The sequence below is a fragment of the Chrysochloris asiatica genome, unplaced genomic scaffold (assembly GCF_000296735.1).
Source record: "Chrysochloris asiatica unplaced genomic scaffold, ChrAsi1.0 scaffold00156, whole genome shotgun sequence".
Taxonomy (NCBI): Eukaryota; Metazoa; Chordata; class Mammalia; order Afrosoricida; family Chrysochloridae; genus Chrysochloris; species Chrysochloris asiatica.
In genome coordinates, this window is record NW_006408674.1 from 2,730,644 (window position 1) to 2,745,200 (window position 14,557).

Here is a 14,557-nt window from a genome sequence, read left to right on the forward strand (position 1 = left end):
TAGGAAGCCATGGGGAGGGGTTTCAGGGTGGGCTTGCCTGTCAGCGGCTCACAGGCCCCCTGAGCTGCACGCTGGCCAAGTCTATCTTCTTTCTCCACCAGGTTCGCCACCCTCATGCCTCTCCGCTTGTGCCCACCTTTTTCTAGTAAGCACCTAGATCACTCTCCTCCTCTTGTCCTTTCTCCACACACCAGACTCTTCTGCGTCTTTTCTCTGGTGTGCCCTCCCCAAGAACTGCAAGTCGTCCCCATGTGGCAGCTGCACCTGGAAGGGAAGAATGGGTTGTTAGACAGCGGCATCCTAGCTGCCATAGTGCTCTCCGGGAAACTGCTCGTCCCATGTTTTCATGTTATAGATGGGGAAACTGAGGCATAGAGAGAGGAAAGGGGTTCCTCCAGAGCCACTTGGTTGGCTGTTGGCAAGACAGAGACTAAAACCAAGTGTCCTAGGTTCTAAGTTAGACTCCTTCCTCACTCCTGCCTCTTGGAGCCCATTCCTGTCTGATTTTCACGCTGTGTATTTCTTTCTGTCTACTGGAAACCAACAAGGAGCCCTGGTGACGTAGTAGGTTGAGTTGGGCTGCTAACTACAAGGTCAGCAGTTCAAATCTCCCACCACTTAGTGGGAGAAAGATGAGGCTTTCTGTTCTGAAAAAGATACACAACCTCGGAACTCTATATACGGTCTCTATGAGTCAAAACAGACTCCATGGCCCATAAACACCACCACGACCACCGGAAGCCAGCACATCCAGGGCACGCGCTGTCGGATGGGAGGAGATTATCAGGAGGGTGCCGTGTGCAGAGGGGTACAGAGACCTGGAGGAAAGTCCTGAGTCTGTAGTTCTGACCTTGTGAGTTGGTGTCTGGGTGAAGGAGTCTGGAGAGGAGCAGGATCAGGTCACCCTAGTGTAACTTGGGGGCCTCCAAGCGGAAGCCAGGCCTGAAGAGGAAGACAGATTTTGGCAGTGGAAGACCTGTCTAACTGTCAGTGTAGATCAAGAATGGCACCTACTACCTGTCTGGTACTGACTCTCATTTTAAAGCTTCAATAATGTATTTTGTCCATATGTGTTCAGTAGATAAAAGGGGGCTTCAAAAAGTCTGTGGAAAAATGGAATTAAAAGATAATCGAGTTTTTTCACAGACTTTGTAAAGCCCCCATATCGCTGAACTATATAGTTGGAGGGAGGAGGCTGGCAGGGTACAGATGGTCCAATTGGACCAGAAAGCTCGGGGTGGCAGATTATCCTCGGTTAAGGACTACAAATAGGTTTCAATTTGCACAGCTCCCCTCATTGATGAGTGGCTGCCAGGAGCTTGGTGTTAAGAAGGATTCTGAGGATACATCTAGATTCAGATGGAACAAGTGCCCTAGTCAGTGAATGATGTCTTCAGTGAGTGTGGGAGGGAAGATGTGGTGTGTGTGTGTGTGTGTGTGTTTAAGTTCTCCCTGGACTAGTTCGATAGATCATCTCTGTGGAAGCTTCTCAGCTCTTATTGTGCTTGCTTAGTTGAAGTAGCTAACTTTTCTAAGTACTAGATCCTGAACTCTAAGTGGAATTATGTTAGACAGCAGGGACACTGAGCAACTCACATTCCAAGGCTTTCGTTGGTTTGTTTCCCTCCCTGATACTGGAATGAAATCTCTTCATCAACGGCACTTCTCTTCAACAGGAGAAGGCATGAGTCGGGCAGCTACCATATGCAGGTCCAACTTTAAGGTAAGCTTTGAGGCTGGAACCAGCTTGGGAGTGATGAAAAGAGGAGGGACTCGAGGTCTGCACATGGACCTGGAGCATCCACGTCCTGGTGCTTTTCTAGAAGAGGCGGCACAGCTGAGACCAGTGAAGCTCTTGGAGGGACAGTGGATGTCTCTGTAGGCTGGATACTTGGCCTTTTCATAATGCTGAATGAAGCTGAGCACCTTCTCAAATGTCATTTGCACATCCCCTGAATCAATGCATTTTTATTTTCTTTAGTTTCCTTTCCTATTTAGCATTATTCAGAGGCTGGATTGATAAGAGTGAAATTTTAAAAGTAAACTTTTTTTTTTTTTTTTATTGTGGTAAAATATAAAGGGGGCTTCAGAAATTTTGTGGAAAAATGAAGTTAGAAAGATAATGACATTTTTCCATGGACTTTTTATTTTTTATTTTAAACTTTGTATTGTGAATTGAGCAAAGTTTACAGACAAGATTACCAGTTTAACATTCCACAAATCCTACAGTGATTACAATCCCCTCCCTGCAACAACAGTTATCCATCCCACTTCCTCCCTGGGGTTCCAGTTTCCATTCCACCCACCTTCCCATCCTGTCTCATCTTTGTCCTTTGGTCAGTGTTGCCCTTTTGATCTTGAGTGATTGACCATTCCATGGGATCATTGTTGTCCATGGACTTTTTGAACCCCCTTTGTGTGTATGAAAACACTGGTGATTTTAACGGTTTTTGAAGTGTACAATTGATTCAGTGATGTTAATGACACTCACCATGCTGTGCTACCATCAGCCCCATCATCTCCACAAACAGTCAATACACACTGAGCATTCAGCTTCCATTTCTTCCTCCTTCCAGCTCTGGTACCAAAACACCAAGCCTGTGAGTCAATTCAACTTCAAGAGACCTTATAGGATAGGATAGAGAATTGCCCCCCTCAGGGGTCCCAAAGCTGTCATGTTTACAAAAGCAGACTGCTGCGTCTTTCTCCCACACACTCTCTGCAGCCAAGTGCTGCAAGCACTGTGCCACCAGAGTTCTTCCTCTGGTCTGATAACAGACAAAAAGCTTTTGTCTCTAGACATTTGCCTACTCTAGATACTTCATATGTGCGTGTGCTATGTGCCGTGGCGTCGGTTCTGACCCATAACGACCCTGTACAGGGTCTCTGAGGCTGTAAATCTTTACGGGAGCAGAAAGCCTCATCTTTCTCCCGTGGAACAGCTGGTAGTTTCGAACTGCTGACCTTGTGGCTCGCAGCCCGATTCGTAACCACTATGCTACCAGAGCTCCTTGATACTTTATATAAGTGGGGTCATATGATATGTATCCTTTCAGGTCTGACTTGTTTACTTAGCAGAACATTGTCAAGATTCGTTCACATAGCATGTATCAGGACCTCAGTTATCTCTGTGGCTGAAAAATACTCCCTTGTATGGGTAGGTCCTGTTTTGGTCATCTGTCCACCTCTTTATGGATGTGGGTTATGTCTACTTGTTCTAATGGAAAAAGAACTCCAACTCCAAACATTTTATAGAGATCTCTTTATTAAACCTTAATCAGGACAAAGACAAATCATCTGGATGAGAGAGACAATTCGCATGAGCCCATAATGATGTCCAAAGGTTTCATGGCCATGTGGCTAATTGTAGAGCACAGAAATCAATGGGAATCTTCACAAAACCATGATTGGCAGCAGATCACTTCACCACTGTTGAGGGTGGGAATATAGAAACAGGGTGAGGGGTTGGGAGAGAAGGACCGTGATTGGAGGGCCAGGAGCCAATTGTGGAATAGATGATCCATTGTTCATAATGCAAATTCAGGCTGCAGCTGAAGAAACATTTAAAAAGTCCAGTAGAACCCAAATATGACCTTAAACATGTCCCACCTGAATTTAGAGACCATCTCAAGAATAGATTGATGCCAACGACCAAAGACCAGAAGCACTGTGCAATGACATCAAGAATATCGTACAGGAAACAAGAAGGGGTCATTAAATGATGCTGGAGATCACATGATAGAGTTTTGCAAGACCAATGACCTCTTCATTGAAAATACCTTTTTCAAACAATATAAAACACGACTATACACATGGACCTCACCAGATGGACTACACAGAAATCAAATTGACTACATCTGCGGAAAGGGACATTGGAAAAACTCCATATCATCAACCAAAACAAGGCCAGGAGGAGACTGTAGAACAGACCATCAACTGCTCATAATTGATGCAGCAGGATCAGGCTGAGACTGAAGAAAATTAAAACAAGTCCACCAGAGCCAAAGTGTGGCCTTGAACATATTCCATCTGAATTTAGAGACCATCTCAAGAACAGATTTGATGCCTTTGACACCAAAGACTGAAGACCAGAGAGCTGTGGGATGACACCAAGAACATCAGACAGAAAGAAAGCCAAAGGTCATTTAAAAGACAGGAAAGAAAGAAAAGACCAAAATTAATGAACTTGAAATGTGTTTTCCAGCATAGAGATGCTAAAGCAGATGGAAGAAATAAGGAAGTCAAAGAGCTGAACAAAAAATTTCAAAGGGCAGCTCTAGAAAACAAAGTCAAATATTATAATGAAATGTACAAGAACTTAGAGTTAGAAAACCAAAAGAGAACACACTCAATATTTCTCAAGCTGAAAGAACTGAAGACCAGAAGCCTTCAAGCCTGGGGTTGCAATATTGAAGGATTCCTTTGAGTCCTGGTATGGCACTATAGGATAAGCACTGGGCTACTAACCATAAGGCTGGTGGTTCAAACCCACCAGTCACTCCTTGGAAACCCTATAGAGGATCACTAAGAGTCGGAATTGACTCAACAGCATTTAGCAACACAACAATGGGCAAAATATTGAATGATGCAGGAAGCATCAAAAGAAGATGGAAGAAATACATAGAGTTACTGTATCAAAAATAACTGGTGTATGCACAACCATTTCAAGAGGTACCATATAAATCAAGGACCAATGGTATGGAAGGAAGAAAGTCAAGCTGCACCGAAGGCATTAGTGAAAAACAAGGCTCCAGGAATGGATGGAATACAAATAGAAAAGTTTCAACCAACTGATACAGCACTGGAGGTGCTCACTCATCTATGCCAAGAAATTTGGAAGACAGCTCACCGACCAACAGATTGGAAGATAGCCTTATTTGTGCCCATTCCAAAGAAAGGTTACCCAATGGAACACTGAGATCGTCTAACAATAGCAATATCAAATGCAAGTTAACTTTTGCTGGAGATAATTTAAAAAACAGTTGCAGCAATACATAGACAAGAAGTTGCCAGAAATTCAAGTCAGATTTAGAAGAGGACGTGGAACCAGGGATATTGCTGATGTCAGATGGATATCGACTAAAAGAGAATACCAGAAATATGTTTATTTGTACTTTACTGCTTATGGAAAGGTACTAGACTATGCGGATCTTAACAAACCATGGATAACTATGATGGAATGAATATTCTACAACACTTACTGTGCTCATGAGGAACCTGTACATGGACCAAGAGGTAGTTGTTCAAACAGACCAAGGGGAATTGGAGTGATTTAAAATCAGGAATGGTGTGCACCAGTGTTGTGTATTTTCACTATACTTATTCAATCTGTATGCTGAGAAAATAATCTGAGAAGCTGGGTTATATGTAGAAGAATATGGCATCAGGACTGGAAGAGGACTCATTGACAACCTACAATATGTAGATGACACAACCTTGTTTGCTGGAAGAGAAGATGATTTAAAATACTGATGAAGGTCAAAGACCACAACCTTCGGTATGAATTGCAAAACTCACAATTAGACCAATAAATGACTTCATGGTAATCAGAGAAATGATGAAGTTTTCAAAGACTTCCTTTTGCTTGGATCCACTGTCAACACTCATGGAAGCAGCAGTCAAGAAATCCAATGATGTATTGCATTAGGCAAATCTGCTGCAAAAGACCTCTTTAATTTGTTAATGAACAAAGATGTCAATTTGAGGACTACGATGCACCTGACTCAAACCATGGTGTATTTTCAATATTTCAATATATACTTGTGAAAATTGAACAATGAATAAGGAAGACAAGAGAAGAATCGATGTATCTGATTATGTTGATGATGAAGAAAATTGAAAGTACTGTGGACTACCAGAAAAACAAACAAATCTGTTTTGGAAGAAGTACTACCAGAATGCTTCTTAGAGGTGAGGATGGCATGTCTTTGGCATGTTGTCAGAAGGGATCAGACCCTGGCTTGCTAAAATGGAGGGGAGGGTCAGGAAAAAAAAAAGGAAGACCCTCAACAAGATGGAATGGCATAGTAGCAACAAGAGACTCAAACATAACAACACTTGTGAGGATTATGCAGGGTCAGGCAGTGTTTCGTTCTGTGTACATAGGGTTACTGTAAGTCCGAGTTGACTAAATGGCACCAAACAACAATAACTTGACTTAACTCTGCTTTACCCAATAGGATCTCCTTTTCCAGGGACTAACCTGTCCTGATAACATGTCCAAAATATGTAAGTGGAAGTCTCACCATCCTAGTTTCTGAGGAACATTCTGACTGTACTTCTTTCAAGACAGATTTATTTGTTCTTTTGGTCATCCATGGTATAGTCAGTATTCTTCATCAACACCATCATTCAAATGCATCGATTCTCTTCCAGTCTTCTTTAGTCATTGTCCAGCTTTCACATTTATATGAGGCCATTGAAAATACCAATATCAGGTGCACCTCAGTCCTCAAAGTGAAATCTTTGTTCCTTAATGTTTTTTAAAGATTTTTTTTTTTTGGCAGCAGATTTGTCCAATGCAACATGCCATTTGATTTCTTGATTGCTTATGGATCCAAGTAAAATGAAATCCTTGACAACTTCAATCTTTTCTTCATTTATAATGATGTTACTTACTGATCCAGTTGTGGGATTTTTGTTGTCTTTATATTGAGTTGTAATCCTTACTGAAGGCTGTTTTTTCTAATCTTCATCAGTAAGTGCTTCAAATCATCTTTGCCCTCTGCAGGCAAGGTTGCGTTATTTGCATATGCAGGTTGTTAATGAACCTTCCTGCAATCTTGATGTTGAGTTCTTCATATGGCCCCCCATCTCCGGTTATTTACTCAACATATAGGTTGAATAAGTATGGTGAAAGGATATAGCCCTGACACACAACTTTCCTGACTTTATCCCTTGTTCTGTTCGAGCAATTTCCTCTTGGTCTAGTACAGGTTCCTCATGAGCACAGTTAAGTGTTCTGGAATTCTCATTCTTCACAATGTTGTCCATAGTTCGTTATGATCCACACAGTCCAGTGCCTTTGCGGAGTCAATAAGACACAAGTAAATATCTTTATGGCATTCTCTCCTTTCAGCCAAGAAATATATATAAAACATTAGCAATGATATCCCACTTCTAGTTCCTCTTCTGAATCCAGTTTGAATTTCTGGCCACTTCCTGTCAATATGCTGCTGGAATCATTTTGAATTTTCTTCAGCAAAATTTTACTTGCATGTAATGTTGATGATATTTTCTAATGATTTCCACATTATGTGCAGTCATCTTTCTTTGGAATGGGCACAATTGTGGTAGCTTTTCTCCAAATTTCTTGCCATAGACTAGTGTGTGCTTGCAGAGCTTCATGTCGGTTGATATTCTGTCCATTTCTGGAGCCAATTTTTTTTTTTGCCAATGTCTTCAGTACAGCTTGAGCTTCTTCCTTCCATACCATTGTTCTTAATCATAATCTCCTGAAATGATTGAACATGGACCAGTTCTTTTTGGTATGTTGGTTCTGACCCATAGAGATCCTGTATGGGGTTTCCAAGGAGCGACAGGTGAACTCGAACCTTGCAGTTCAAACCGACTTTGCAGTCCAGCACATTAACACGCAGCGCCACACTAGGATTCCATTTTGCCCATAGATTTCTTAAGTATTTCAACCTGAGGCATGAATTTTTTCTTCAGTTCTTTCAACTTGAGAAATGTTGAGCATGTTTTTCCCTTTTGGTTTTGACTCCAGGTCTTTGCGCATTTCAGTTTAATACTTTGTTTTCTTAAGCTGTCCTTTATTATAATTTTCTGCTTTGTTTTTTAACTCATTTCTTCCATTCACTTTACCTACTCTATGTTTCAAGAGCAAGTTCCAGAGTCTCTTCTGACATCCACTTTGGTCTTTTCCTTTTTTCCTGTGTTTTCAGTGACCTCTTGCTGGCTAAGGAGAGTTGTAATCTACTTTCAAACACATGCTACCTAAGGGAAAAGGACTGCTGTGTTGCTTGTTAATAGTGAGAAACAGCTTAGACAGAGGCTGAATTTATGTCATCAAGACTTAAAGTGGAGTTAGGGCTCCTACTAGGGGTCTTGGTGTGGGGCTGCAATAGTGCACTTTGAATTGAAAGGCTGTCTGTTCAAACCTACCAGTTGCTCCTTGGAAACCCTACACAGGGTTGTTATAAGTCGGAACGGCACTCAACAACAACAACAGCAGCAGCGCTCCCACTAAGCCACAGTCTTCCACAAATCAAGTGTTAGAATTTGTGGCGCTGTGGGTTAATGCGTCAGACTGCAAAGCCGTTTGAACTGCAAAGTCAGTGGTTTAAGCTCACCAGCTGCTCCTCAGAAACCCTATACAGGTTTGCTATGGGTCGGAATCAACTCGATGGCACTTAACAACAACAACAATACACCTTTTGACTATTGTGAACAGTGCTGCTATGAACATTGATGTATTAAATAAACTTCTAATTGAAGTATAACACAAAGAGATAAAAATGCGCAAACCGTAAGTGAAGAACTGGATGAATTTTTACAAAGTGAACATCCTCGGCCAACCAGACTCCAGATCAAGAAAGACAAATTTCTAGCAGTCACCAGTCCCCCAAGGGCAGCCCCTGTTCTGACTTCTGATTTTATCATTTTGTCTTTTTTCTATTTTTCAAGAAACGGAATCATTCTTTTATGTCTGGCTTCTGTCGTGTTCGCATTGCATTTGTAAGATGTACCCATGTTGTTCTGGACAGTGACAGCTCATGGTCGTCAGTGCTGTACATTGTGACATGTCAAAGCTCCACAATTTACGTCCCCATTCTTCGAATTTAGCATTCTCTGGACTCCTTAGACCCAAAGGATCCCTGGTGGTTCAGTGGGTTAAGCTTTGGGCTGATACCTGAATGGTTGGCAGTTTGAACCCACAGGAGGAAGATGTGGCCATCTGCTTTCCTAAAGATTTATAGCCTTGGAAACTTGGAGTAGTTGTATGAGATGTAATTGCCTCAGAGGCAGGGAGTTTTGGGTTTTAGGTCAACAGGAAGAAATAAGGAGCCTCTTGGGCAAGGGTCCATTTCTAAGGTTTCCTTTACCTGGATGTGTAGCTCTCAGAACAGCAGTTTTTGGAGAGATGCTTTGGCTTCCTTCACCCCCTCCTCCCCGCTTAGTGCTGCTTTGCTCCTCAGCTCCATTGCCCAGTGTCTGCTCCAAGTTGGGACAACGTAAGTGGAGCCTTTGCTTATCAGGAGTCTCTGTCATGATGAAGACATAGATCATGTTGACTTAAGACTAGACAGTAGTCACAAGGCACCATAATGTAGCAATGGACAATGAGCGTGGTACAGGCTGAGAGACTGGGCAGGGATGTTGGCTCACAGGGAGTGCTTCTTGGAGGACATGTGTCAGGACAGGGCTTCGAAGGAACAGAGGAGCTGGGGTTGGCTAGCGAAGGAGGTGGGAGAAAGGCGGGAGGAGGTCCTTTTCACTGCTGTCAGGGACCAGGGAGTCGTGGGTGGTGCAGTCTGTAAGATGGGCTTGGTGGCATCAGCCCTCTTGGTGGTGTCCACCCTCAGTGTCCCCCTTCCACAGCACATGTACTGGACGATGCTGCAGCAGCTCACCCATCACTCTGTGAATGGCTGCAACCTCCGGCCTGGGGATCTCTTGGCTTCTGGAACCATCAGTGGGCCGGTGAGTACTAGAGGACCTTGTGGTCGCCCACATACAGCATCCTTTCTCCCCTCATGGCACACACAGCCGTCAGCTTGACCTAGAGAAGAGATCCTAGCACTAGGTCTTGTACCACCCATTTCCTATCGCTTCATCCACCTCTTGTGCGGAAGGGACTTCTTTTCCAAATTCAGACCTGAAGAGACAGGCAGACAAGTGACAGGCTCCTGCCCCCATCTAAATAGAGCAGAGTCATCACGGCATATGGGGAAGAGTCAGGACACTGGGATTGTGTGGGTGTCACCTTCTCACACTGCACCCTGCCAGGACCAAATGCTCTCCCAACCCCATCGTGACTCCTTCCTTCCTCCGTGCCATTGTGAGCCAGTGGTGGGATCACTGAACCTCAAGAGAGGATGGCCATGGAATGGTGTGTGTGTCAGGCATTAGATAGATAGCACATTTTTTCCCAATTAGGGGATGTTACACACAGCAGTCTTATGGGAAGATGAAGCCTCAGAGTGGGGTGGCGGGGCTGAAAGAGCTGGACTCATAGTCGGGGGTTCCCTGAGTCTGGAACAAAGCGATGTCTTCAGTGAGAGGAAGCCCCCATCCCTGGATTCCTTGTCCTTGCTAAGGGCTATCCAAACAGAGATGTGAATAGATGTGGTCCAAGATGTGAATCAATATGACCCTCGCTTCCTTTTCCCATTACAAAGGAGCCAGAAAGCTTTGGTTCCATGCTGGAGCTGTCTTGGAGGGGGACGAAAGCCATCGAGCTGGGAAACGGGCAGACCAGGAAGTTTCTGCTGGACGGGGATGAAGTCATCATCACAGGTGGGGGCTGCCGGGCCCTGAGGGGTCCTGTCTCTCCTTGCTCACAGGCACTCCCATCTGTCCAGAAGGCCATCTGCCCCTCTGACTTCAATCTGAGATGCTGGCATTCCCAGATTCTGCATCTGCTGGTTTTGTCCTTCCTAGGGCTTTTCCGATTGGGTACTTCAGATCTGAGTCTCCTGTGAAAACCTAACATTCTTAGAGAAACACCAAAAACTAGTGCAACAGGATACATTCACTATGAGAAGCTTTGAATCCAGCAGTGTCAATGAGAACACAAGAGAGAAGTGGGTTATACCAGTGTAGGGCATTATTATGTTAATTTCCAGGAAACAGCATCAGAACTGGGCTCCACTCAGACCCTGGGGATCATGCTCCTCAAAACTGGCAGGAACACTTGGCTCTGCTTTCTGTCCCTCTCTGATGTCCAAATCTGTCTTTCTCTCCTTGTGAGCATCTTTCAGACCCATTTGCTCTACAGATTCCTCATCCCTGCACCTCCAGTTTGCCCTGGGCTCTGGCATGTCCTGGCTGTAACTGAACCACATCTCTACAGCTCTCTCCAGAGTCAGCTCCAATACTGGTCCACTGATGTGTCTCAATCTCTTGGTTCCTGTTCCTGAAAAAAGAATCTGACTGGCTCTGCATCAGTTCTGTCTGGTCCAATCAGCTGCTTCCAAAGGCTATGTGTCAAACCACCCTCTTTCCCCAATCATGTTATTGTTGTTGGTTCCGATCCATAGTGACCCTGTATAGGGTTCCCAAGGGGTGGCTGGTGAGCTTGAACCGCCGACCTTGTGGTTCAAATTGACTTGGTGGTGGTGGTGGTGGTGGTGTGCCATGGAGTTGGTTCCGACTCATAGTGACTCTGTATAGGGTTTCCGAGGCTGTAAATCTTTATGAGAGCAAAAAGCCTCATCTTTCTCCCATGGGATGACTGGTAGTTTCGAACTGCTGACCTTGGGACTAGCAGCCTGACTCATAACCACTACTCTGTAGTCCAGCTCATTAACCCCCAAGGTCACACCAGGACTCCCCCACCCTGTTCACAGAAGGAAAGCTGCAGAGTATCAGCTGAACAAGCACGAGCTGACAGGCGATAGCCCCATCCCCTGGCTGGGGTTCAGTCTTCTTAGAAGGCACCATTGCTTGTCTCCCACCTAAACCTCCTACTTGCCATCCTAGCAGAATACGTACGAGGTAGTTAGTTTTAAATTGGTTCCCTAAGACTCCTTGGTGTTGGAAGAAGTACAGCCAGAATGCTCCTTGGAAACCAGGATGGCCAGATTTCATCTCTCATACTTCAGATATATTATCAGGAGGGACCAGTTCCTGGAGAAGGACATCATGCTTGGTAAAGTGGAGGGTCAGAGAAAAAGAGGCAGACGCCCAACTAGATAGATTGACACGGTGGCAGCAGCAATGGCATCAAACAGCAATGATTATGACATGGACGGAGGACCAGGCAGTGCTTTATTCTGTTGTGTATAAAGTTGCTATGAGTCGATACCAACTTGATAACACCCAACAACAACAAAAGACTCTTGAGGGAAGTGGTGCTTTAGTGGCAGGATTCTCACCTTCCTGTGTTTGAGTCCTGGCCAATACGTCTTATAAGCAGCCCATCCATCCATCAATGGAAACTTTTGTGTTACTATGATGCTGAATAGAATTCAGTGGAGCTACCAGACAGAGACAAACTAGAGAGAGTCCTGATGATCTACTCCAAAAAATCAGCCAATGAACATCCTATGGGTCACAACAATCCAACTTTAAACCAACCATGGGGTTGAAGCAGGACCACACAATGTTGTGTTCATCGTACAGAGGGTCACCAAGAGTTGGGGACCAACGGGACTACAGGTAATGACAATAATAAGATCCATTTGGATGAGTGAGAGGCTGACTAACCCTGAATCAACCATATAATCTATCATAACGGGATAAACTTAGCAGAAATCAGACATCTGCTACCCAGTATGAAGTCTTCTCTGATGCATAGACTGCTGAATTAAAATGTACTTGTTCTTTCAAGCCTTATTTCTTCTACCAAGGGACGAAAACATAGACGTGTCTCAGAAGAAAGACCTGGTGATCTTCCAAAAGCTCACAGCCCTGAAAACCGTAGGGAGCAGTTCTACCGTGCACAGAAGGGCTTGCCATGAGTCAATGGCAATCAAGAATAGTAAGAAAGATATTCTACTGAGGAAAATCTCCAATGTGCAGACTGTAGATTCCTTTTTATTTTTGTAACTTAACCAAGGTTTTATTAATGGATGTTTGCAGCTGTTTTTGCTCATTTTGAGTTGTGCCCCATCAGTAAAGGTCCTGAAAGCTTTGTTCCACTCATGTCGTTGTGGTCAACTCTATTTTGAAGGGTAACTCGTCCTCAGTTGTATTTTGAGTGTCTTCCAACCTGAGGGGCTCATCTTCTGGCACTCTATCTGACAATGCTTTGCAGCTATTCATAACGTTTTCATTTTCTGGCACTGTGTCTATTAATGTTCAGCTGCTATTCATAAGCTTTCAGTGGTGAACCATTCAGAAGTGACTCACACCTCCTTCTTCCTAGTCTGTTTTAGTCTGGAGGGTCCACCATGGGTGCCCCTGCTGGTTTTTATAACACCGATGGCATAGCTTCACACAAGACACCACGGTATGACAAACTGACAGATGCGAGATGGACAATCATATGTTTTACTCTGCCAGGAATGTCAAATTGAAGAGGAATGGTGCCACATTTATCATCAAAAAGAGCATTTCAAGATCTATCTTGAAATACAATGCTGTGTGTGATCGGATAATTTGCACACACCTACAAGGAACACCAGTTAATACCACTATTATTTAAATTTACAAAACAAGTGATGATGAAATTAAAATATTCTACCGCGGAAACCCTGTACAGGGTCTCTATGAGCCAGAATCGACTCCACAGCACATCACCACCATCACCAACACCACCGCCACCAACTTCTTCAGTGTGAAATTGATCAAATGTGCAATCAAGATGCATTGAAAATTACTGGTGATTGAAATGCAAAAGTTGGAAACAAAGAGGAAGGATCAGTAGTTGGAAAATATGGTCTTGGTGGTAGAAATAATGCTGGAGATTGCATGATAGAATTTTATAAGACCAACAACTTATTCATTGCAAATACCATTTTTACACAACATAAGAGGTGACGACACAACTAGACCTATCAGATGGAATGCACGTGAATGAAATTGACTACATCTGTGGGAAGAGTCAATGAAGAAGCTCGATATCAACCCAAACAAGGCAGGGGCAACTATGGAACAGACCATCAATTGCTTATATGCAATTTCAGGTTGAAGCTGAATAAAATTAAAACAAGTCCATGTGAGCCAAAATACTACTTTGGATATTGAATTTAGAGACCATCTTAAGAACAGAGTTGATACATTAGACACTAATGACTGAGAACAAGGAGAGTCGTGGGATGACATCAAGAACATCAGACTTGAAGAAAGCAAAATATTATGAAAAAGACAAGGCACCATGGACAAGGTCATAGCCATGGAGGGCTAGAGCTGAGAGTGAAGCATCCAGCTGATATGAAGTGAGAGGAGAGGCTCAAGAACACCCAGACTTGCAGATAGTACCCATTTGACCTAGCCTCAATGGCTTGATAATCAGCACTCGACTAGAGGAAGATTAAAAAAAAACAAACAAAAAACAATTTTTTAAAAATAAATGTTTTATTGTGAATTATGTGATACTTTACATGGGAGCATATTAGTTCAAAAACCAATTTTTGATAAAGGAAATGAGGGTAAGTTGCTGCAATTTGATGAAGCTGACCTATGCTCATGGAGGTAGTAATTCTAAATACCAACAGAGAGGGAAGGAGTCTTCACATCAAATATCTGCACACAGGGTACATAGGGATGGGCAACTTAGATGTTGTTGTTGTTGTTAAGTGCCATTGAGTCGGTTCCAACACATAGCAACCCTGAACAGGGTTTCCGAGGTTGTAAATCTTTACGGGAGCAGAAAGCCTCATCTTTCTCCCGCAGAGCAGCTGGTAGTTTCGAACTGCTGACCTTGCGGTTC

At 43.5% G+C, this 14,557-nt stretch overlaps 1 protein-coding gene across 1 annotated transcript in view; it reads left to right on the forward strand.

The window, feature by feature from the left end:
* The window catches only part of FAH (fumarylacetoacetate hydrolase (fumarylacetoacetase)), a 70,157-nt gene that overhangs the window by 48,068 nt on the left and 7,532 nt on the right, over window positions 1-14,557 (forward strand). Inside the window, exons 11-13 of the mRNA XM_006870910.1 lie at window positions 1,677-1,723; window positions 9,562-9,663; window positions 10,362-10,479. Of these exons, the coding sequence (XP_006870972.1) occupies window positions 1,677-1,723; window positions 9,562-9,663; window positions 10,362-10,479 (267 nt within the window). The remainder of the gene's footprint in view (window positions 1-1,676; window positions 1,724-9,561; window positions 9,664-10,361; window positions 10,480-14,557) is intronic.